The following is a 23,254-nucleotide window of genomic DNA, read 5'->3' as shown; positions in this document are numbered from 1 at the left end:
ACACATGCACTGAAAAAATTAGCAAGTACACAGAACTCGCCCAGGAAATCAGGCATCTGTGGAGGATGGATAGGGTGCTTATTGTACCTGTCGTTCTCTCCTGTACAGGTGTGATACCACACACGCTACACAAAAGCCTGGGAACATTACAATTGAGTAGAAATACATACATCACACTACAGAAGGCCACTATATTGAATACACGCCATATTGTTAGGAAATTCCTGAATACAGACATTGACACACTTATTTAATTTTAGTTTTGTTTTGGTTGCTATGCCTTGACTCAGGTCCGGCATAGTACACAGCCACCGGTGTGTACCGAGTATAACCCACTAAACCCAACATAATAATAATAATAAACTCCGGATGCACTCTCGATTAAATCCAATAGTAATTATCCTAAATGCTTTATCAATTTTATTTCTTTTTAGTCAATATCGGTAATAACGTTATATGCATGGAGAAGCTCGGCTGTTTTAGCAACGGTCCACCATTCTTTCACGCCGTTCATCGTCCGACTAGTTTCTTACCCGTAGACAGAGCGTTGATTCGTACAAAGTTTCTCTTGTATACCGGCCAAAATCCTAAACGCGCTCAAGTTTTAAAAGCGGAACGTCCCGAAACCATCGAAAGGTCGAATTTCGACGGAAATCGGCCGACTAAATTCATCGTGCACGGATTTATGTACAGCGCTTTCACCACTTCCTGGATGCGAGTAAGTACAGTACATCGTTATTCTATTTATTAAAGAGGCGATTAGGAACGATTTATAATCCTTCCGAAATAAATTAACTTCGATCTAATACAATATTTTCGAGATTGTATCGCGATACGTCCCGATACTAGAGAATTTAGTAAACGCATTTTACAATTTCCAAATTTTAAGCAGATATTATTACTTTTTAAGTGGTTTACGTACGAACAAAAATTCCCTCGAGTGCCAGGTGTTGACCAATCCGGATATATTGTTTATTATATTAAAATATTAAAAGATATAAATACTTTAAGTTTCTGACTTTAACGTGCAAATTACGTGATAAATGAGAAATGTTTATAGTAATTTTACGCTATATTTCCCATAAAAACAACTGGTAAAACCGGGATGCTCGGCAAAAACACGCGAGTAAAGGAAACTTTTGAAAGTTGTAGCGTCGGCGTACCGGAAGCAGATTTGACTGTAAGATTCAATAAAGTACGCGTTACACAGACACGACTACGAGATATTTTGAATGAAGCGATGTCGCCGCGATAATAAACGGGAAAATAAACACCGGCACGGAAAAAGACGTCTAGCTCTATTATCGTCGCGTGTAGTCGGGGGTGGATCTAGGCTTTTCGGGCCTAGGGCTTATTCGAGTCCAATGGGCTCCATTTTTTGTTAGATTAAGAATCTTTAAATTGGGATTTTAAATTATTATATTATTCAAAAAATTCGTTAAAAAGATTTTAAAAATGTTATTATATTATTAATATTAATTATTTTTTACTACGCGATAAGCGCTCGTTGTTAAGGAAAAAGTATTAAAAATTTACGACGACGATTCGATTTTTGTGGGCCCTCGACTCTCGGGGGCCCGGGGCTAAAGCTCCATTAGTCCCTACGTAGATCCGCCCGCGCGTAATACTGCACCTTCTATTTCCAACCATTCTAATTTCGAACGTCTAGAGTTAATATATTAAACTATTCGTAGATTAATATTTTAATCTAATTCTTAAATAACAGTATTGAATTTATTTAAATTTTAATGACGTTCGTAATAACATTTGGCGAAACGTAACTTTTTTGAGTGAACGAGAAAAGAAAAATATTCTACCATTTACAGTAGAGCGTCGTTTATCCGAAGGTCGGTTATCCGAAGGAATTCCAGTCGACTAATTTGAATTTTCGCCAGTACTGTGGCGCTGTATCTTTGGCTATGTCTTCGGCTACTCAAATATTTTACGTTTTTGATACTAAATTAACTTCTGAAGTATAATTTTTTATTGTTTTTATATTTTTCAATATATTTATTTTGTTCGTACAAAATAAAAAAATAATTTTTAACAATACAATAGTCTTCGTTAGGCTTAACATTGACGAAAATTCAACGCAAAGCGACACGCAACGGAGAAAAATGTCAAGTTGGGATAAATTAATATATTTTTTCGTACATAATCGGTTATCCGAAACATCGATCTTCCGAACAACCCCAGTCCCCAACTGATTCGGATAATCGATACTCTACTGTAATACAGTAACATATTTAAAAAAGTAACTTATATTCACATATGAAAGTTTTCTATTTGTAAAATGTTTGTTCTGTTTGTATTAAAAAACTAACTTAACCAGACATGCAGAATATCTAGCAAGAATTTTGTCATCCTTTTCATAAGTGAACCAACACTGATATCTGTTTTTTGATTGACCATTCATTGGCCAGGCTCTACTTCTCCATAAACATGACTATTTTACCTGATGAATATGTTAAAATATCCAGAATTTTCTTGCTAATGAAATAATTGTATCTAAAGCTTTTATGTGCTTTTAATGATTGCAGTATAAATTCCAGAAGAGTTAATCAAGTTGGTTATATTTATGTCCAGACATAATATTTGGTAATGTCTCATCTCTGGGTTTCTGGATAATCTGGAGTCATAAAATGTCATCAATGTTCTGAAGAGAAACAGTAAGATATGGGTTTAATTTCAAGATGTACCTTTTTTTTTTTTTCCTTTGGTAGGGAGATCATTATAATAAGAACGATACATGGTAGATCTTGAAAAGTAGAAACATTTAAAATACTTACTAGAAAAACAGTTTTTTAAAATTAAATTCTTTAATTAATAAATATAAAGGACTTATGACATTAGTCCACTAATAATATCACTAAAATTAGAAACAAGTGGACTGGTGTGATAAATTCTTTTAAAATAGGTTCACAACCAGGGGTCCATGGACTTGGAAGGGTAAAAATCAACTTTAACTTTCCTATATTTTAGATGTATTGTACTGTTAATTATTGTGTTAAGAAAGAAGCACTTACAAGGTTTATTATTATATCACATATTATTTTTTTTATTTTAATAAATATATTTCTATATAACCATGTTCTTCTGTAATTTCATTTTATGCATTTAAAAACATTATTCTGAGAAGAGGTACGTGACCTTCACCTAACTGGAAAAGGGGTTCATAGAACAGAAAAAGTTAATCATCTCTGTTTTAAGATATAGCCGTTCTAGTGCTTTATTATTGTTTATTGATAAAGGATGAGAAGTTTTATAGTTGTAAATTCTTTAAACAGTAACAGATTAGGCAAAATGCATATAATACAGAATAAATGCAAAAAATATTCATCAGAATATTTATAGGTACAATAATTAAATACTAAATAAAAACAACTTAGGTGCTATACAAAGTAATCTCTGGTAGCCCAGGAAAACAAAACAGATTCTAAGTTTTAAATGCTTATTATATTCTATTTAAACATTTTTTTTTTAAATTTAGAAATTTGAGTGATAAGTTAATAAAAACAGAAATCAATTTTTGAAGTAACAAAGAAATGAACAGAACAGAAACAAATAATTTAATCACAAATCAAACTGTAGTCAGTCAACTTACTGAAGAGAGAGAAACTGGAAACAATTTTGCTCCTAGATATGCAAAATGATATGTGCAGTGATCAATTGTTACACAACCAATACTATCTATAGTCCATCACTCACCAGTCCAACACTCTGCAGGATGGCAGATATGAAATTTTTGTGTTACCGCTTGTCAATGCATATGACAGAGACTGATGTACTTGTATACTATCAGTCACTAGCTGTTTGTTGCACATGCAGTTGACAAAACAGTCACAATCATGATTAATACAATAAATTAACCTGTGAACCAAGTGTTTTTTCAGTTTCAAATTAAAAGCTTAGAGTATTGTTTTTTATCATACAGGAAACATTGGCAACAACAGGAATGAATTTAGACTTTATTGATATTAGTTACATGAAAATGCATTTTGGATGTCATATTCCTCATCAGTTCATGTCCTTTACTACCTAATATCATAAATATAACAAGGTATCATATTACAGATTATTTTACAATTTATCACTGCATCATTATAAATAGAATTTACCTATATTTTTCAAAGACTATTCTGAAGGTACTATTTCTAAAACAATTGGATTTTTGTTAAATATATAATCTAAATACAAAAAATTCTTATTTAAAATTATGTTTTATCACAATTTATATCTAAAAAAAATTAACAAAAAAGGCAACTTATTATAAACTTTAAATCTAACACATTTTTAAAAAATGGTCTTTTATCTCTTTCATTAATTTATGATTTACTTCTTTATGGATCTTTTCATTGAAGTAGTAGGAGGAAAAAAATTAATGAAAGCAATAGAGTGCACTGCCTTTATATAACCTATTGCCACATATCATTTAATTTTATATCTGTATTTAAATTATTCTATTATCTGGGAGAATTTTTACAATTTCTAGATGTTCATGTAATTTTCTTTTTATTATTGAAAAAGGAGCTTAGATACCAGCTGGGCATCACACTCCATTGTTGTGATTTAAAAGCAGAGCTCATTTCTCATAGGGTTAAGTACACTGTCAGCTCAGACTGCTTTCCATATGAGCTCATGCAAATGCTTTTTCCAGATCCAAGTCAAATGAATGTTTATTCTTTTCTCTGTATTTCTCTATTAGTATGCAGACAGCATGAGTGCCATCAATTGTGCTGAGTTCTTTAACAAATCCACATTGATTTGGAGTAATTTTGACAATTGTGCATAGGCAGCTGTCAAAGATACAATCAAAGATCTTCAGTATGACAAAGTAGATGTATTGGATGGTAGTTTGTGCATTCACCAACTTCTCCCTTTTTTTTCCAGATAGGTATGATGATACTAGTTATCCAGGTCACAGGTGGGCATCCTTGTTTAATGATCTCGTTGAAACTTATGCTCCGCGTTGTCTAAGTAATTTCCATACTTCAGATGGTATATCATTTGGTCCTGTTGCTTTTCCATTTTTAATCTCTTCAACAGTAATTTGCATAACTGGTCCAATCAATACTTAGTATTTATGGATGTGAAAATTCTTTATTGCATATTTCTTCGAAGTATTCTTTCCAGCATTGCAGTATGGCAGGTGGATTGCCCAATGGTTGTTAATTAACATCTTTGTTCTGTATTACAAGTCTTCTGTAATTCTTTTGTATCAATATCTTCTGTAACTCGCAAAAAACTAAAAATCTATTTTCACTAAATTTTCAAAATCTCAAAACAATATTCAGATCTCCAAATTATAATTTAATTAGAATAAGAATTTAAAACAATTATTTCATACCCATAAATTATTCTTTTCTGCATTTGAATTTCACATTAAAATAGTTTAGTTAGATATTGATAATATTTTACGTTAATTTCTTCTTTTTTTATACAGAAGTAATTTTTTAAATTATTTCTATATTTTCAAATTTAATTGGAGAATTTTGTTTTTACAATCAGTGGCGGCCTTAGGGGGTGGCGAGCAGGGCAATCGCCCGGGGCCTCGCTCTTGGAGGGGCCTCGCGCAACAACCAAGTAGAAAAAAGTTGATATTTAAAACTTTTTATTTTATCCTTGGCTATTAGTTATAACAATAAAATTAATTTAATTTATAGTACAGTATATATTAATATTAANTAAACATTTATTAATTTTCTATGAAACACAGTTTGAGAAACACTAACCCAAGTCATTATATTTCATAAATACAAGGCATGTTTTTTAAGTAAGTACCATTTTAAAATAGGACCTCTGCAGTGATACAGTTGGTGTTCCAAAAATGTGTGCTGAGTACATACTGTACAGTACATCTGTTGGCTAGTCACAGACACAATTACGGAAGCATTTGTTCGTTTTACGTTTGTGTGTGTTTAAAATGCCTCAGACATTTTAAAATCCCACCAATTGAGAAGTACGTGCGGTGATTCATTTTTTTTAATACAAAAGATGTGAAAAGATTCATCAGCAGATTAGTGAGATGTATGGAAAAAACATTATGAGCAATGAAATGGTAAGAAAATTGGTTAGAGCATTTAAAGATAGTGGTACTAATGTCCATGATGAGGAGTGTAGTGGGCGACCGTCTGTCATTACTGAAGACTTGGTGCAGAAAGTTGTTGCAAAAGTTCGAGAAAACAGACGCTTTACGATTTTGTCATCCAAAACAAAAGGCATGACAAGCTCAGTAAGGGGATTGTTTTGCTTCATGACAGTGCCTATCCACACGTGGCTCAACGAACTCAAAATCTTATCACATCATATGGCTGGGAACAACTTGATCACCCTACATATAGTCCTGATCTAGTGACTTGAAAAAGATATCTAGGCGTTTAAATGCAATAAATTATTTTTTAACAAGTTATTAGGAATATAACATTATTATTTTAATTTTCTCAAAATTAACATATAGGATTAAAACCAAATATATCACTTCCAGATTTTCGAGCTCTTATTCTTGCTTCTTCAGGAGTAAGACTTTCTTCTTCTGATGGTTCTAGAGGATTTCCATCACTGTCAAGCTTACCAGATTTAAAATCATCCATAATTTTTTTAGAATATACAGCATCAAATAAATCTTTTGCAGTGAACTCTGATTGTGTAACTTCTGGAGCTTGATACGATACATATGGTTTTAACTATAAAAAAGTTCAATTTGAAATTTCTAAAATATTTAAATAAAAAATCTAAAAACAAAGATATGTTTATATGTAATAAATAACAATAATGAAAATAACCACATAACAATTCATATTCAAATAACATTTAATTTAGTTAAAAAAATACAGTAACATATTATATAACTTTCCCAACTGCTAAAATTTTATTTAAAAAATAACTTTTATATTATTAATCATAATAAATAAAATTGTGCATGGCACCATCTGTTATGAAATATTGTTATAAAGAACTCTCTATATTATTAATTATTATAAAATGGCAAAAACTTTAATTTTAAAGGTAGTGATGAGTTTTATAAAAAAAAATTGTAAATGGTTAAGAATAAAGTTCATTAGTCCAACCCCTCAAGACATGACAAGTGACTATCCACTATTTCCCCACCCCTCAATCTTTATCCACCAAAATTTAATAGCATCAATGCTCTTTATACCCAAGCTACGTGTGACAAATTTTGTTTCTTACTCTTTATCCCATCATTAGATATTAAATAAAATTGATGCCAACATACATACAGAATTGTTTTTTGGTGTTTAGTGTTCAGAGGGTCTCAAAACACAGAGATTTGCAAAAAACCTGGAGAATCAAATTTGACACAATTCCTATATTTTCTCTTATTATGTATACATAACAGCCTGGAAAGTAAAATAAATTACAATTTTATAATACATAAATTAGTGTTGTACCAATAATAAAAAATTTACTAATGCTAATATTGACAACCAGTTTGTTACAGATATTGATAGTTAGATTGTACTTTAATCAATACCATCATTAATACTCTACTGTTCATTAGTAACATTGTCATATTCTATTATTGTTACTATATTTCAAATTAAACTTTATTAAATAAATGAGTACTAAGTTGTAAATTTAATAACCTAGAGTTTTGATAAAACTATTAGCTAAAATTTAAAATTTTTCATTTGATGTTTAAAAACAACTTTGTCTCTAATTTGTTTGGTGGGAAAATTATTTATAATAATAAATTTTCTTAGCTGCAATAAATGTAAAACTAAAGAAGTTCAAGTCCATCCAGCAAAAAATTTTTTAATTTTCTAACGTTTTTGGTTATCTATGTATCATCATCAGTAACGAACATATAATTAGAATACTTTTTAAAATTTAAATTCAAGTGTTCCAAATATGATGGCTGCATAGCCAAAAACGTTTTAATTAATTTTAATTAATGTTATTTTATTCTGTCATTTTGTAATCTTTATGTTGACTGTACTTAATAGCAAAAGTTAACAGCTAGATCTTTGATGCAACATAAAACTGTATTATTTGATAATTGTACTGCATCTATTACTTTCAGCAATATGCAACATGATTGTTTAACATTCATGATACAATGTCTTTTATGACTTTCTCTTCCATGTGTTACAGTTCCTGTCTTTAACCAAGAATTAATGGGTGATTTTGGAATAATATTTAAATTGTAATATAGGTATAATAGAAATAAACATAAATTGTTTTATAAAAGTAACTTTAATATGAAAAACAATAAGATAGTAAATAAAAAATGTCAATTAATATAAAAGTAAATAAATAATGCAAAATAGTAAAAAAGACTGCAACATATAAAAGTAAATGCAGCACAATACTTGGAAGAAAAGTACTAAAACCATATTAAATAATATAAAAACAATTGTAATAAGAATGATCTGATAAAATGGTCAGTAACAAAAATTAAACAGTTCAAAATAAATCAGGTATGTCATTGTAATATAATATAAAATCAAATGTAAAACAATTGAAAGACTAATGCTAAATAGGGAATAACTATAATAAGAAAAATTAAAATTGTTACTCTAAAATAAAAATTATAATAAGAACAATAAGTTCCAAGCTCATATTAATTTGATAATTTTTCGCAAAACATTTATTAATTTTCTATGAAACACAGTTTGAGAAACACTAACCCAAGTCATTATATTTCATAAATACAAGGCATGTTTTTTAAGTAAGTACCATTTTAAAATAGGACCTCTGCAGTGATACAGTTGGTGTTCCAAAAATGTGTGCTGAGTACATACTGTACAGTACATCTGTTGGCTAGTCACAGACACAATTACGGAAGCATTTGTTCGTTTTACGTTTGTGTGTGTTTAAAATGCCTCAGACATTTTAAAATCCCACCAATTGAGAAGTACGTGCGGTGATTCATTTTTTTTAATACAAAAGATGTGAAAAGATTCATCAGCAGATTAGTGAGATGTATGGAAAAAACATTATGAGCAATGAAATGGTAAGAAAATTGGTTAGAGCATTTAAAGATAGTGGTACTAATGTCCATGATGAGGAGTGTAGTGGGCGACCGTCTGTCATTACTGAAGACTTGGTGCAGAAAGTTGTTGCAAAAGTTCGAGAAAACAGATGCTTTACGATTTTGTCATCCAAAACAAAAGCTATTGCAAGTTCAATAAGGGGATTGTTTTGCTTCATGACAGTGCCTGTCCAAACAAACTCAAAATCTTATCACATCATATGGCTGGGAACAACTTGATCACCCTACATATAGTCCTGATCTAGTGACTTGAAAAAGACATCTAGGCAGTCATTGCTACGACGACGATATCAAAATGCCATGCTGCAGTGGTTGGCAAATTAGGTAGCAGGTGTCTATGAGGATGGAATTCAGAAGCTAGTTGCACAATATGAAAAGTGCCTTCATATTGGAGGAAATTATGTTGAAAAGTAAATTAAAGTACAGGCTTTCATGTAAGAATAAAATTATTTTAAAAAATGCAGTTGAGTTTTTTTAATATTAAAATGGTACTTACTTAAAAAACATGCCTAGTATCTTACAATTTGCAGACATATTGAAAAAATAGTTTGGCAATAAGGAGAGGAATGTTTTATTTATTTTATTTTATTTTATTTTCTCAAAAGACACTGTGGCCAGGTTGGCGTTTTACAAGCATCTTAACTGTAAATCAACAAAAAAAAAAAAAAACACAAACAAACAAAAACAGGACGCGAGCTGAGAAAGAAAATTAATTAACAACAAATATCATTGCGTCTTAAGTTTTTTCCATTTTTTAACATTTTTTCTGAAGATTTCGTAACTCTATATATTATGTAAATCGTTGTACAGACTATTCCAATAGAAGATTAATTGAAAGATTGGTGCAGATCTCCCCACCTCTAGTTTAACAATTGGAAGACTATATTCACGAATTATACAAATATCTTGTGTTGATCTGCGACATTCACTTATACCAATTCCGAGGAAGCTGTTTTCTTTTTTTCCCTTTATATATTTGAAGCCCTCCAATAGAATCTGTTTCTTGTAAATTTCACTAATCTTGTCAATATTTTCGGTGCGGTAGAGTTCGGACACTGATTCCAAAAAGTTTAAATTATAAATTGAATGCATGTAATGATTTTGTGCCATCTGAAGTTTGTTAACAGCGTATAGAGATGCGGTTCCCCATACAGCGATACCGTATCTTATCCTAGATTCAATGCAAGTGTGGTACAGCCGTTTCGAGAGTTATGTGCTTAAAAAAGCTTGAATTTTCTTATTTATCCCAGTATTCTTTGCCAGGGAAAGTGCAACANCATAACTTGATATGTTACGCAAATCATTGCACAGACTATTCCAATAGAAGATTAATTGAAAGATCAGTGCAGATTTCCCCACCTCTAGTTTAACAATTGGGAGACTATATTCACGATTTAAACGAGTATCTCGCGTTGATCTGCGACATTCACCTATACCAATTCCGAGAAAGCTGTTTTCTTTTTTTCCTTTTATGTATTTGAAGCTTTCCAATAGAATCTGTTTCTTGTAAATTTCACTAATCTTGTCAATATTATCAGTGCGGTAGAGTTCAGATACTGATTCCATAAAGTTTAAATTATAAATTGAACGCATATAACAATTTTGTGCCATCTGAAGTTTATTAACAGCGTATAGAGATGCGGTTCCCCATACAGCGATACCATATCTTATTCTAGATTCAATGCAAGTGTGGTACAGCCATTTCAAGAGTGATGTACTTAAAAAAGCTTGAATTTTCTTATTTATCCTAGTATACTTTGCCAGGGAAAGTGCAACATCATCTATATGTTTATTCCAGCGCAGATTGTCATCAAAAGTTACTCCCAAAAACTTAATAGCATTTACTTTTTCTATGTTATAATCGGTTATTTTAATTTTTAGGTGATGTGGATTGATTATTTTATTCCTATTTGCAAAGCAGAGGAATTTAGTCTTATTTTTGTTTATTACTAATCCATTGTTTTCCATATAACTATTTAAAATTTTAAAAATGTGATTTAAATTATCATGAAGAATTATAACGTTCATATGAGAATAAGTTATCACTAGATCGTCAGCGTACATCAGTATATTCTCTTTTGGTATATAATTAAACAAATCATTAATATATATATTGAAAAGCAGTGGACCCAGGATTGAACCTTGAGGAATGCCCTTGTTTGGCCTGAAAGAGCTAGAGATAATCTGTCCAATTTTTACAAAGTAAATTCTGTTTGACAAGTATGATTTTAACCAGCTTAGAGGAGTCCCTCTTAGACCAACAGTCTGCAATTTTTGATACAAGAGTTCGTGATTTAAGNCTTGAGGAACGCCCTTGTTTGGCCTGAAAGAGCTAGAGATAATCTGTCCAATTTTTACAAAGTAAATTCTGTTTGACAAGTATGATTTTAACCAGCTTAGAGGAGTCCCTCTTAGACCAACAGTTTGCAATTTTTGATACAAGAGTTCATGATTTAAGCTATCAAATTCTTTTGAAAGGTCCACAAAAACTGATATTGCCATTTTCGATTTGTCAAGTTGTGACGTTATTGATTGTTTCAAATGCAACAAAGCATCTACTGTTGAAAAACCTCGTTTATAAGTGTATTGGTTTCTGTGAATAACCTGGAATCTGTCTATAAAAGTTGAAAATCTCTTGTAAAAAATCTTCTCGAAAATTTTAGCCAACACTGACACTATTATTATGGGGCGATCATTTTCAATTTCACTTTTTGATCCTTTATTTTTATGTTGTGGTGTCCATTATGATTTATTCTTTTCAAACTTCAGTAATCAACTACTGTCTATCAGTTTGGGTCATTTCTGCTCCTTATTTTCAAAAAAAGGCTAGTGATGCCCTTAACAAAATTTATGTACTACATAAAACAAACTTTTTAATCTAAGAACTGTGGATAATGCAGACTTATTTTCCAGCTTTAAATAAATGTACTAAATATTTTGATCATGTTTTATTGTTCAAAATATTTTCATGGCATATTCAACATGAACTCAAATTCAATTTGAGTTCATGTTGAGTTCATGCTCCTGTTCATGTTACTTGCAATATGAAATGCAGTGTTCTTTATTTTCATCCAGCTATCTCTAAGAGGGCCTTTTTTATTACTTGGTTCTCTTTGTTAAACAAATAGAAGAATCTGTTTTATAATATCTCTCATTTTAAAAATCTTTGTCGTCATATTATTCAAATTTAAATGGGCTTAATTGCTTTTAAGCAGTCTTTGTAGACTCAGTTTTACTGTTTTCAATTTTAGTTTGTACTTTTGCGTGTTGTTATTTTTCTCTTTTATACCTGTTACTTTCATGGCTGTTATATATAACAGAGAGAAAGTATGGCAATTGGTCAAAAAATAACCCCCCAAGATTTTTACATTTTTGGATTTAAGACATTTTGAAATGTCAAGAAATGCAAAAAAATTTGGGGATAATCTGTGTATGTGGAGGGGTGCATAATTTTGTTCACCCTGTTTGAAGCTTAATAATTCGTGTATTTTTTGTTGAAAATTTTTGAAATTTTACAGGGAGGTTTGTTTATAGGGGATTGATGTAATTAAATTTTGGTGGTTAAATGTTTAGAACAGAAGTCAGCAACCTTCAGCTCTTTTCAAGTTAGTAAATAATATACATATAACAAAATAAAATTTTAAATTTAAGTAAAAGAAAAAAATAACTCGTAAACTCCACTAATATTTTTTTAAAAACTTTTTAATTTCACTAATCACTTAACACTTCACTATCAGAGTAAGAACAAAACTTAATAATAATAATAATTGACTATCACTTTGAGAAAAACATGCCAAACTAACCTGGCAAAGGTAGAATTTAGCACTTTAGCAGATGACACTTAAGGGGTGGTGTCATATTGTAATATTTTGTGAGCATCTTCAGACAGTTTCATCTATGGCCCTCATGGTTTTGTCTAAAAATATAACCTGTGGAGACATCTTGCAACTATAAGGCAAACATAAAATCAGAGTCATGAACCATCATGAATACTCCAATGTGGTTTCTCCTGCCTGATTTAATTTAAAAATGGTGGCATGAACAACTATGTCATCTTGGCAGTTTTATACTGTTCTTATTTACTCATGTTTAGTTCATTAAATATTATAGTGTGCAAAAGAAAAATATTAAATACAAGCTTCTTCTAGTATTGAAAGTAATATTTAATATGACTGGAAAAAAAGAGAAAAGTAGAAGAAGAAAATTGAGAATTTAGAAGTGAATTGACTGAATCCTTTTCAATTATTGCAAATTTAACAGGATTCTCAGTGTGTTTAATATGTCAAGAAAAGTTTTCTAATAACAAAAAATTAAAATTAAATGTACAAAGGCATTTTTTAAATAAACATGAAGCATTTGCAAACACTAATAGAGAGGGAGAAGAAAGAAGAAAGGCAGTAGAACATAAAATGAACTTAAGTGAAGGTACATTTTCTAATTGGATAAAATCAAGTAATAATACAACTACTGATAGTTTTGTTGCTGCTCTAGAAATAGTGAAATGGGGAAAGCCCTTTATGGATAGCAATTTTGTGAAAGATTGTTTTATTAAAATGTCTGAATATCTTTTTTACAATTTTAAAAATAAAACAGAAATAATTGCTAAAATAAAAGACATGCGATTGTCTGCTAAGACTGTAAGAGATAGAACTGTTCATATGGCAGAAGATGTAACTAGTCAGCAGGTTAGGTTCAACACCAGGATTTTCTATTACCTGTGATGAATCTTGCAATGTGAATGATATTGCACAGATTGTACTTATTTGTAAATATGTTAACTCTGACAGACCTCAGGAAGAGTTACCTGATATACTGCCACTTACAGAACAAACTTGAGGATAATATAGAATCTGCTGTTACCAATTATTTAAAAAATAAAAATATTGATATTAATAAAATAGTATCAATTCAACCGATGGATCATCAAGTATGAAAGGTGAAAAGAAAGTTTTGTTTCTATGTTTAAAAAACAAATTTTGCACAACATTTTTTCTTTTCACTGAACAATCCATCAAATGGCACTTTGTTCACAAACCTTCCCAAAGGAAATAACATTAATTATGGACCTGGTTGTACAAAGTGTGAACAAAATAATAGCAAGACCATTATATCATTGGCAATTTTGTGAACTTCTTAATGAAGTCAATAGCCAATATTCTGATCTTCTTTTACACAATAAAGTAAGGTGGCTTTCCAGATGAGCAGTGTTAATGCGATTTGCTTCTTGCATTGAAGAAATAAAATTATTTTTAAACCAAAAAGATTTTGAATACATTGAGCTCAATAATCACAATTGGTTACAAAGTTTTTATTTTATGATGGACATGATCTCACATTTAAACACACTAAACAAGAAACTGCAAGTGAAGGGAAATACAGCTATTTTGCTTTTAGAAGTACTTGCTTTTGAACAAAAATTATGTTTGTTTACCACAAACTTAGAGAAAAGTATATTGCTACATTTTCCTATGTTGAAGAAATATCAATAGGATCATATTTCAATAGATTTAACATATTTCACACAAATAGTGGTAAATATGGAATCGAAATTTGGTGAGAGATTTAAAGAGTTTAGAAAGAAAAAGGCAACCTTATTGCTTTTATTGAGGCTACTCAAAATCAATTCTACCAATTTGAATATTTCATCTTTTAGTGATATTGATCCAGTAGTTTTTCAACTAGAATTAGCAGATTTAAAAATCAAGGAAATGTGGAGTTCAAAATATGTAAATCTTAAAAGTAAATTAGAGAGATTTAAATTGAAAATTTAGAGAGGCAGAAATCTACTTTTGCTGCACAACATAAATAATCTGACATAGAAAATCTTAAAAGGCAAGGTCAAGTTGATTTTGATACTTGAAACAGTTTGCCTGATATTTATATTCAATTAAAAACATGCATTTGGACCTTTTGATTTTCAGATTGACATATTTTTGTGAACAGACATTTTCAAACGTGAATTTTATTAAAAATAAACTAAGAAATCAGTTGAACAGTGTGAGTGTGCCATCTTGTTTGAAAATGAAAGTAACATCATATTTACCAAATTTTGACAAACTTCTTAAGAAATTCAGCAACAAAAATCTGATTAGAAATTATATATTGTTCTTATTTTTTTATGAAGTTTTCTATTTTAATTTTATTATTCATACAAGTTAAACATGTGAGCCACCGGGGAGGGAAGAAGGTCCTCTCCTTGCCTGCCACAGGTTGGTGACCTACTTTCTTGTCAAGGATGGCGTTACGTTCTGTTACGTGTTACGCAAGTGGAGGAGAGTCAGAGGGGTCGACGATAAGACGTTGGCAAAGTCGAGTAACGACACCATTTAAAAAACAAAACAAGAGTTTATTAACCTAACTAACTAAATGAAATCTTACAAAACTTTTTAGACTTCGCGGAGAGAGAGAGAGTTTACAATAATAAGTGTTCATACCTCTTTGCATATACTAGTGGGATATTTTCCCGTAATGTCGTCCAAATGGATTCTGAGCGGTGACACAAGTATAGGTCAGCGACGAAAGTGTAGGTCTGCGATGGGAGTGTAGGGCTGTGATGGAGAAGGCGATGTCTGACTTCAACGTTCGGTGATTCCCCCCGATAAGGGGAAGGTGTCGGGCTTTTATACGTTTTGTGGTGGGAAAATTAGTCAGGTGATCAATTGTTTTAGCAGGTGTGGGGTGAAAGGTAGTGATTGAATGACAACAATACGACGAAATTGCCTGTAAGTGTAAACTATGCACAGTTTGATCGTGAGAATGTTTATAGTTAAACAGAAAGAGTTATAAATTTCTCATGTACTTTACATTTTGTTTCTGTAGGGTCAAATTCCTTTGGTTAAAGGAATTTTAATTTACATTTATTAAAATTTTAAAGGATTACTTTCTTTTATGAAATTATATGAACTTCGAATTTCAAAAACATATATAATATTTGAAATCCTAGCATACTGTTTGACCATAGAAAAATGTTAATTTATTTGTAAGAATGTTTAAAATCACTTATTTTTTACTTTAATAATTATGACTATTGTAACATTGATAATAAGTAATTGAATTTCAGTGCATTTTATTACAGCACCTTTAAGCAAAGTGCAAATAAAATCCATTTTAACAAAAAAACAAAAAAACACGTTTTAGGTTCAATTTTCAAAAATTTATATTTCATAATTCAAGTTACTGACTTGCAGCTCTGTAAGTATTACTTTGGTAAATATAATTCTAAAAATGGCTCTTTACAAAAAAACAGTTGCCGACCAACCCATGGTCTAGGTCAGTGTTTCTCAACCTCTAACGAACCATCGCCCCCTTCAACGTAGTACCGTTACGTAGTATCGCCCCCTTCACTACAAAATTCCGATGCCAAGGAACAAGGCTAACGCCAAATTCGTACTGCATTGAATAGACTAGTGACTAGTATAATGTTATTTGTTTAATTATTGTACGATATAACAAATAAAATATCTAATTATTCTCAATATAATGTTTTACTATATCACCCAGAAAATTGTTTTTCGCCCCCAAAATATAAATTGTTGCTAATCGCCCCCTGAACATGGAAAAACGCCCACATGGGGGCGATATCGCCCCCGTTGAGAAACACTGGTCTAGGTGATGGAGAGATAATGGGAATCGTGTGTATCTCCAGTACATCGGACTTAATGACAATTTTGCTCATTATTAGAATTTACAATTTTTTTATTAAACTCATCCCTATCTTCAAAATTAACATTTTGGCATTTTATAATAGTTAAAAATATAAAAAGTTTTTTAAATAAAATATGATAACAGATGGTAACCAAAACCCAATATGACAACCAAAATTTTAAATGTTGCCAAGAAAGTTGAGAAACTCATTGCTGGTTTATTTTTGTAGAGTTTTTAATGGAGTATTTATTTTTGCTATTGTGGGGTTTAGGTTAGCCCAAGTCTTGTAAGACTTTACTTCTGTATAAATATAAATAAATAAATAAATTTATAACTCACTTTGCAATCTGTCAAATCTGGTACAATCAATTCTGGAAAAAGTTCAGGAAAATACTTCTTTTCAAGTTTTTCCCCATTTGGAAAGTGAAGATAAGAAACACGAAGGCCACGATCTACAAAAATGTATAATTTTTTCATTTTTAATTAAAAGTAGAGAAAAATGAAACATAAGATATACAGCTACAATAAGCATCAATAAAGTTAAACCACACATAATTATGAATAACAAAATTTACATATTAAACTAGAATATTTATAATAATAGATAAATTTAAATATTTAGATAAATAAATAAATAGATAAATACCATATATATACAGGCATATAAATTGAATCTTTATGAGTGAAAACATCTCTCTGAAACTAGAAACTGACTTATACAATGAGTATAATCTTTACTGTATAGAGGTAAATAAGTAGAACAGCTTCTAACAATCGAATAACTAACCAGAGTACTTTTAAATAGTCCAGCAGCTTTATTTCTCAAAAAAAAAAAAAAATGTTTTCAATCTTCCCCTAAGATAATCTTCAGGTATTAATCAAACAAAAAATGAAATGTCTGAAGAACACAATGTATTTCAAATCTGAAAACTCCAATCAGATACATGTATAAGAATAATGTACTTAAATTATAAATGTTTATCAAAATATGCTTGTCATGCATGAGAAATACATTTCTCTTCTTTATAATTAATACATCCTCCAAGTTGGTTTGCTTTAAAAATCTCCAGGGCTTCCAATTCTTTGAGTTGTTCAGTAATTTAAGTATGTCATTCTTAGCCATGCACCTGATTGGAGTTTTCAAATTTGAAATACATCATATTCTTCAGATGTTCCATTTTTTGTTTCATTAATACCTGAAGATGATCTTAGGGAAAGATTGAAAAAATTTGTTTTATAGAGAAATAAAGCTGCTGGACTAGATAAAAGTACTATAGTTATTTACTTATTTGTGAGGTCCAGTTTCATGAAGACTTGCTCCTAATAGTCACCGTGCACCATTTATCATAATTCCAGCAGACACCACAAATATTTTCAATTAAAATTTGTATTTGGTAAATATTTAATATCCTAAGACAAGTTTAAATGTTTGGAAAATATATAATAAAAAGCTGAAATGAGTGTTGTCTTATATGCGAGTAAATACAGGTAACCCCCGTATAACATGGTAGTTACGTTCCAAAAAATTGCCGTGTTATGTGAATCTCTGTTATACGAAACAAAGAACTAATACGAAAAGGAGGGTTAGGTTCCAAAAATTAAAAAAACATGATGGTATATTTTCATAATTAAGATAAATATCTTCATTAAAATTTTTTAAGTGATACATATTAATATAAATTAAACAATATTTTCTTCGTCATCACTAAAAACACTATTAATTAACCGAGAGCGTTTTCTTTTTGGCAAGTTATCCTTATCCTCTGAGCATTTTTCTGCATTATCTTCAGATCCATGCTTTACCTTTTGCAAAATGTATGTAATTTTAGATTGCTTGCTTCTAGTTAAAAGGTCTTTATAAATTTCCTTATATGGTGCTAAGCACTTATGAAGAATAAAGCAAGTATGGAATAAGGGAAAAACATTCGGCAACATCAGAAGCAGAAGCGTCGCGATCTGGCAACATTGAAACAAGTTTCGAGAAGGACCACGTGTATCGACAGAAGGCGAGAAGAGAAAATTTACATACTTAAGTACTAATAGTTCACGAAAATAATAATTTTCGTGAACTATTATTACTTAAGTATGTAAAAATTTATTACATTTCCTGTTGTACGAGGGTTTTACCCAATTCTCGAACCGTGTCAGAGTGAATCCGTGCTATAAAAGTACCGTGTTATACGGGGGATGGTACCAATTCTCGAACCGTGTTAGAGCGAATCCGTGCTATAGAAGTGCCGTGTTATATGGGGGTTACCTGTACAGTATTTAATATGAAGACTCAAGAAATTAAAAATCCAAAAAAAGAGGAAGTGAACTAGTAAATTTAATAAAGATTGGTTGACACAAAACAAATTCTACTCACAATAAAAAAAAACTAAATTTTTTTTATTTCTAAGTATAACATCCTAATTTTAAAATGTCCAGGTCAGCAAGTTTGAAAAGGTGGCAACATTGAGTCTTTTATATGTTCAATTTGCATTCTTTTAGCATTTGCAATTTTTCCATTTGATTATTGTAGAATGTTGTTTTAAATGTTCCCATTTACATGTTCTAAACACAGTACACAAATTCTTTATAACACAACAAAAAAATATTTGAAATTTATTTCTCCACAAGTGAGCAACACTCTGGCACCCTACAATTAATTAATAAGCACAACACTGGTTCCTTACTTGCCATACAGCTACACACCCTGGTCAGCACTGACCTGACACACCAAAGAAAAATGCACAATTTCTTCCTCTCTAGGCAGAAAAATCTCACCCCACATTCTTAACAATAGGATTACATAAACACACCTGACATGTGTGACAGTTCTGTTTAGTTGTATATCGAACTTAACAATCACAACCCACTAAAGATCATTTAAAATGATCAAAAATGTTAATAATAAACAAGTCTTGCTGGATTGATATGGTGTTCACTGTATTATATAAACCTAAAATATTTTACCAGTTTATAATCTAAGTACAATAATATGTATGACAGTACTGAGGAAACTATAACATTGAAAATTCTGGTGAATGTTTATATGTGTTAAATATTTACATTTGAAACAAAATCAGAATATTAAAAAGAACATTCCAAAAAGGAAAAATTTTGCCATGATTTTATGTCATTAAATTATTATTTAAATGTTTTGCATCAATGTAATATTAATGAATTTATACTATCTTTAATAAAATAAGTAAAATATACCCATAACTTTACTTACGATCTACTAAATTATTCTTTCTTAAATTTTCTCTATATTGTTTAGGTCCTCTTTTATTAGGAAAATAAAAATTTTTAAAATTTCTTTTCCCGTTTACAAGTTGTGTTATACTAAATCTCCTTGTTTGAATCAAGAAACACATGTTAGCCGCCATTTTGATTATTTTAACCCACAGATGGCGACACTACCACAGAATAAATTCATCTTAAAAAAATAATAATAAAATAATATAAAAGAGAATAATACGAATTTGCTACATTTAATTTAAATTATAATTTAACAATATAAAATTCGAATATTTTTAGTAATCGAGATTTATAGTTAAGATATAAATAATTACATTGTTTTTTAGTTGTGAAGTAAACAATTAAATTTTTAGGCAGCTTATAAAATTTTAAATATATTTATAATTGTTCGTTAGAATATCAGTTCGAAAGTAATCGAAAATGTCCAATATAACATTTATTTCTTCCCCATTACTCATTATAGATTATTCCCTTTCATCTTTATAAACTTGCTTTTCTGGATAATCCATCAAGCTTAGTTGATCCATTTACATTAATGAGAAAGATTTTGAATTTATAAATTTCAGAATAAAAATTACAAAACTTATTCAAACAAATGTTTTAAAAGGGCAACATTCTTGTTTTCAAATGTCTGATATTTAATCAATCACTTGAATTCTACAAGAAACTGACAATAAAAAATATCAAATGACTTTGTAGAAATTTTTAAAATTTAATATAATGGAAAATATTAAGTTTTAATAGATATTTATTTGACTTTCAGTACAAAGTTTTCTTAGGCTTACTTTTCTTTCAAACCAATTCAATAAAATGTAAACAGAAATTCTTGTTGAAAAATTTATAAATTTACAATATAAAATTTCTCTGTTATTTGGGTCAATTTAAGTAAAATTTGTAAAAAGTAAAGATATTTAATCATTAAAATGTTATAATGATAATAAATCCAAATTATTTTTGTGATTATATAAAAACTTTAACATAGAATAAGCTTATTAATAAATTTTATTTTTTTCACTTATTTTTTTCTATTTTTATTGTAAAGAAAATTTAAATAGAATTTAATTAACATGATATGAATTAAATAATATAAAAATATAAAAATGTTGTCATAATACAAAATAATGTACTGTAATGTGTAGATACATAGATCATACTGGTCTTTTTTTTTTTATCAGAAAATACATTTTATTAATTAACGATTGGAGAAAATACCGTAAAATTTTCTATATGTTCTAATGTTATCCAATATATTCGGAATTGCCCATATTAAAAAAAATTGTTTTTATCTCAATTTAATTGAAGTATAATAATTCTTCAGTTTTTTAATGAAGGATGATAAATCGTCAAAAACAATATATTTTACTAGATTATGAAATATGCAAAAAAATCTTAAAATAGAAAAATTAATGAAGTAATAAAAAGCATAGATCACAATATTGATGTTTTAGTTCTCTCCCTGTAAATATTTGTTTTAACTCAAAATCATTCTTCCATTTAAAAAAAAACATTCATTTTTTAAGGAATAATTTGAAGCTTAATTAATTAATTAATTAATTATTATCATTGAACTTTAATTGTTTATTTAATAGGCCTATTAGATTTTAATATAGGATAAATATCCAATTAAAGTAATACACTTTTTTAATTAATAATTTGTCAATATAGGAACAAAAGGCATGCCATCTTTTCTTATCTTTAAGGTATTTTTATTATCTTTTCAAAATAACAAAGATGTGTGATTTAGACCTATTAATAATTTTACCTTTGTAGGTTTTTTCAGTTTATTATTTTTTGAAAATTTGTTTTATTTTTTAATATATGCTATATATGAAATTCAAACCTTTATGTCTTATTATAATACATTATAGCCTATATTTATAAACAATTTATTTATAAATATTTTGATATAAAATTCATATATCTCATTTAAAATATTTATTTTGTATAAAAAGTTTAGTAACATTAAGAAGAAAATTTTTGTTTATATATATACTGTATATATAAACAAAACAAAAGAAGTATATGTTTATATGATTATGTTATCATGTTCAATCTATGGATCTTTAAGATTACTTGAACTGAATAATCTTAAATGTCTTTTGGGTNAATTAATTTCAATATTGTTATATATTTTTGTCTGATACTCAACATAAAATGATACAGCAAAGTTGATTTTGATGTAAAGTTACAATTACAGTCATTTCATTCTTGAGTAATTTCGTTGCTTTTAAAGTAGCCATAAAAGTTAAACAACAAGCTAATTTTAATTAGTATGTTCATTTACTACGTATATCTTATAGGGGACTATTAAAACATAAAGAGACTACAGCAGTATTATATTCTTATTGCGAACTTTATGTTAAACAAGTTTCCAATATGATAATTTTCGTCTTTTTACTATTATATGAATGCTAACTTACATACTTAAAATAAACGAAATTAAAAAATAAATTGAGATCCAAAAATATAATGACTTTGAAATGATGCAGAAATAAAATCTTACAAAAAAAATTTAAAAAATATAATAATTTTTTCAGTCTCTTTTCTTATTACAGTTTTTATTAAATTTTGTTTTTGAATAAATTTAATAAAAACTATAATAAGAAAAGAAACTGAAAATCAATTTAATGTTTTTCAACTGAATGCTAAGTGACATTTTGATGAATAGACAAGTTAATTGATATATAAACAAAACAAAAGAAGTATATGTTTATATGATTATGTTATCATGTTCAATCTATGGATCTTTAAGATTACTTGAACTGAATAATCTTAAATGTCTTTTGGGTGCTTTACTAGATTCTCAATAACAAAATAACAACGAAAATTATTATATAATCTTAAAAAATAAAAAATACCAATCTATTTAAAAACAATTGACAGTTTTCATTTTAAGATCGTTTTGTTTGTTGTCCACATTACATTCAGACGACTTCTTTGTATGAGACCATTATACAATCCTGTAATGGATTAATGTTTTCTTTAATTATTCTAAATACTTGTACAGTTTACTAATTTCTAAAGCATTTATGTACAGAATGAAATTCGAAAGTAGACATAATTTTTAAATTAATTTATTATTATTATTATTATTATTAATTTTTTAAAGCAAATTTACATGAATTTAAGTGGACAGTATTCAAACTGCATATTTGATACTAAAAGTAAGGAAATCCTCAACTTTCAGACATATCAAAATAATAGTTTATAGACTTAGGATCAATTAAAACTTAGCTTATTTATAGCGGCATTTATATTAAAAGTATTTTTATAAGTTATACATTTGTGTACCTCTTTATATAGTTAAGGATAAAATGTTAAATAATTACGAATTAGCTTATATAATTAAATTGA

At 29.0% G+C, this 23,254-nt stretch overlaps 1 protein-coding gene across 1 annotated transcript; it reads right to left on the bottom strand.

The window, feature by feature from the left end:
• Positions 1–6,381: 6,381 nt before the first annotated feature.
• Positions 6,382–20,058, bottom strand: LOC111620789 (39S ribosomal protein L41, mitochondrial-like). Its single transcript, XM_023362781.1, has 3 exons — positions 19,875–20,058; positions 16,997–17,109; positions 6,382–6,683 (listed from the first exon to the last, which is right to left on the bottom strand). Exons 1-3 carry the CDS (start codon positions 20,026–20,028, stop codon positions 6,447–6,449), a joined length of 504 nt encoding a protein of 167 aa, XP_023218549.1. The 5' UTR covers positions 20,029–20,058; the 3' UTR covers positions 6,382–6,446.
• Between the last annotated feature and the right edge of the window lie 3,196 nt (positions 20,059–23,254).

Source organism: Centruroides sculpturatus, unplaced genomic scaffold, assembly GCF_000671375.1.
Source record: "Centruroides sculpturatus isolate CEXI.00-Female unplaced genomic scaffold, Cexi_2.0 scaffold89, whole genome shotgun sequence".
NCBI lineage: Eukaryota > Metazoa > Arthropoda > Arachnida > Scorpiones > Buthidae > Centruroides > Centruroides sculpturatus.
This window is presented reverse-complemented; position numbering and strand designations above follow the sequence as displayed.

Coding starts and splice junctions, on each gene's coding strand:
- LOC111620789 (XM_023362781.1), bottom strand. CDS start 20,028: ATGGCGGCTAACATGTGTTTCTTGATTCAAACAAGGAGATTTAGTATA. Junction 17,110..19,874: donor AAAGAATAATTTAGTAGATC/GTAAGTAAAGTT, acceptor ACATTTTTGTAG/ATCGTGGCCTTCGTGTTTCT. Junction 6,684..16,996: donor CAGATTTGACAGATTGCAAA/GTGAGTTATAAA, acceptor ACTTTTTTATAG/TTAAAACCATATGTATCGTA.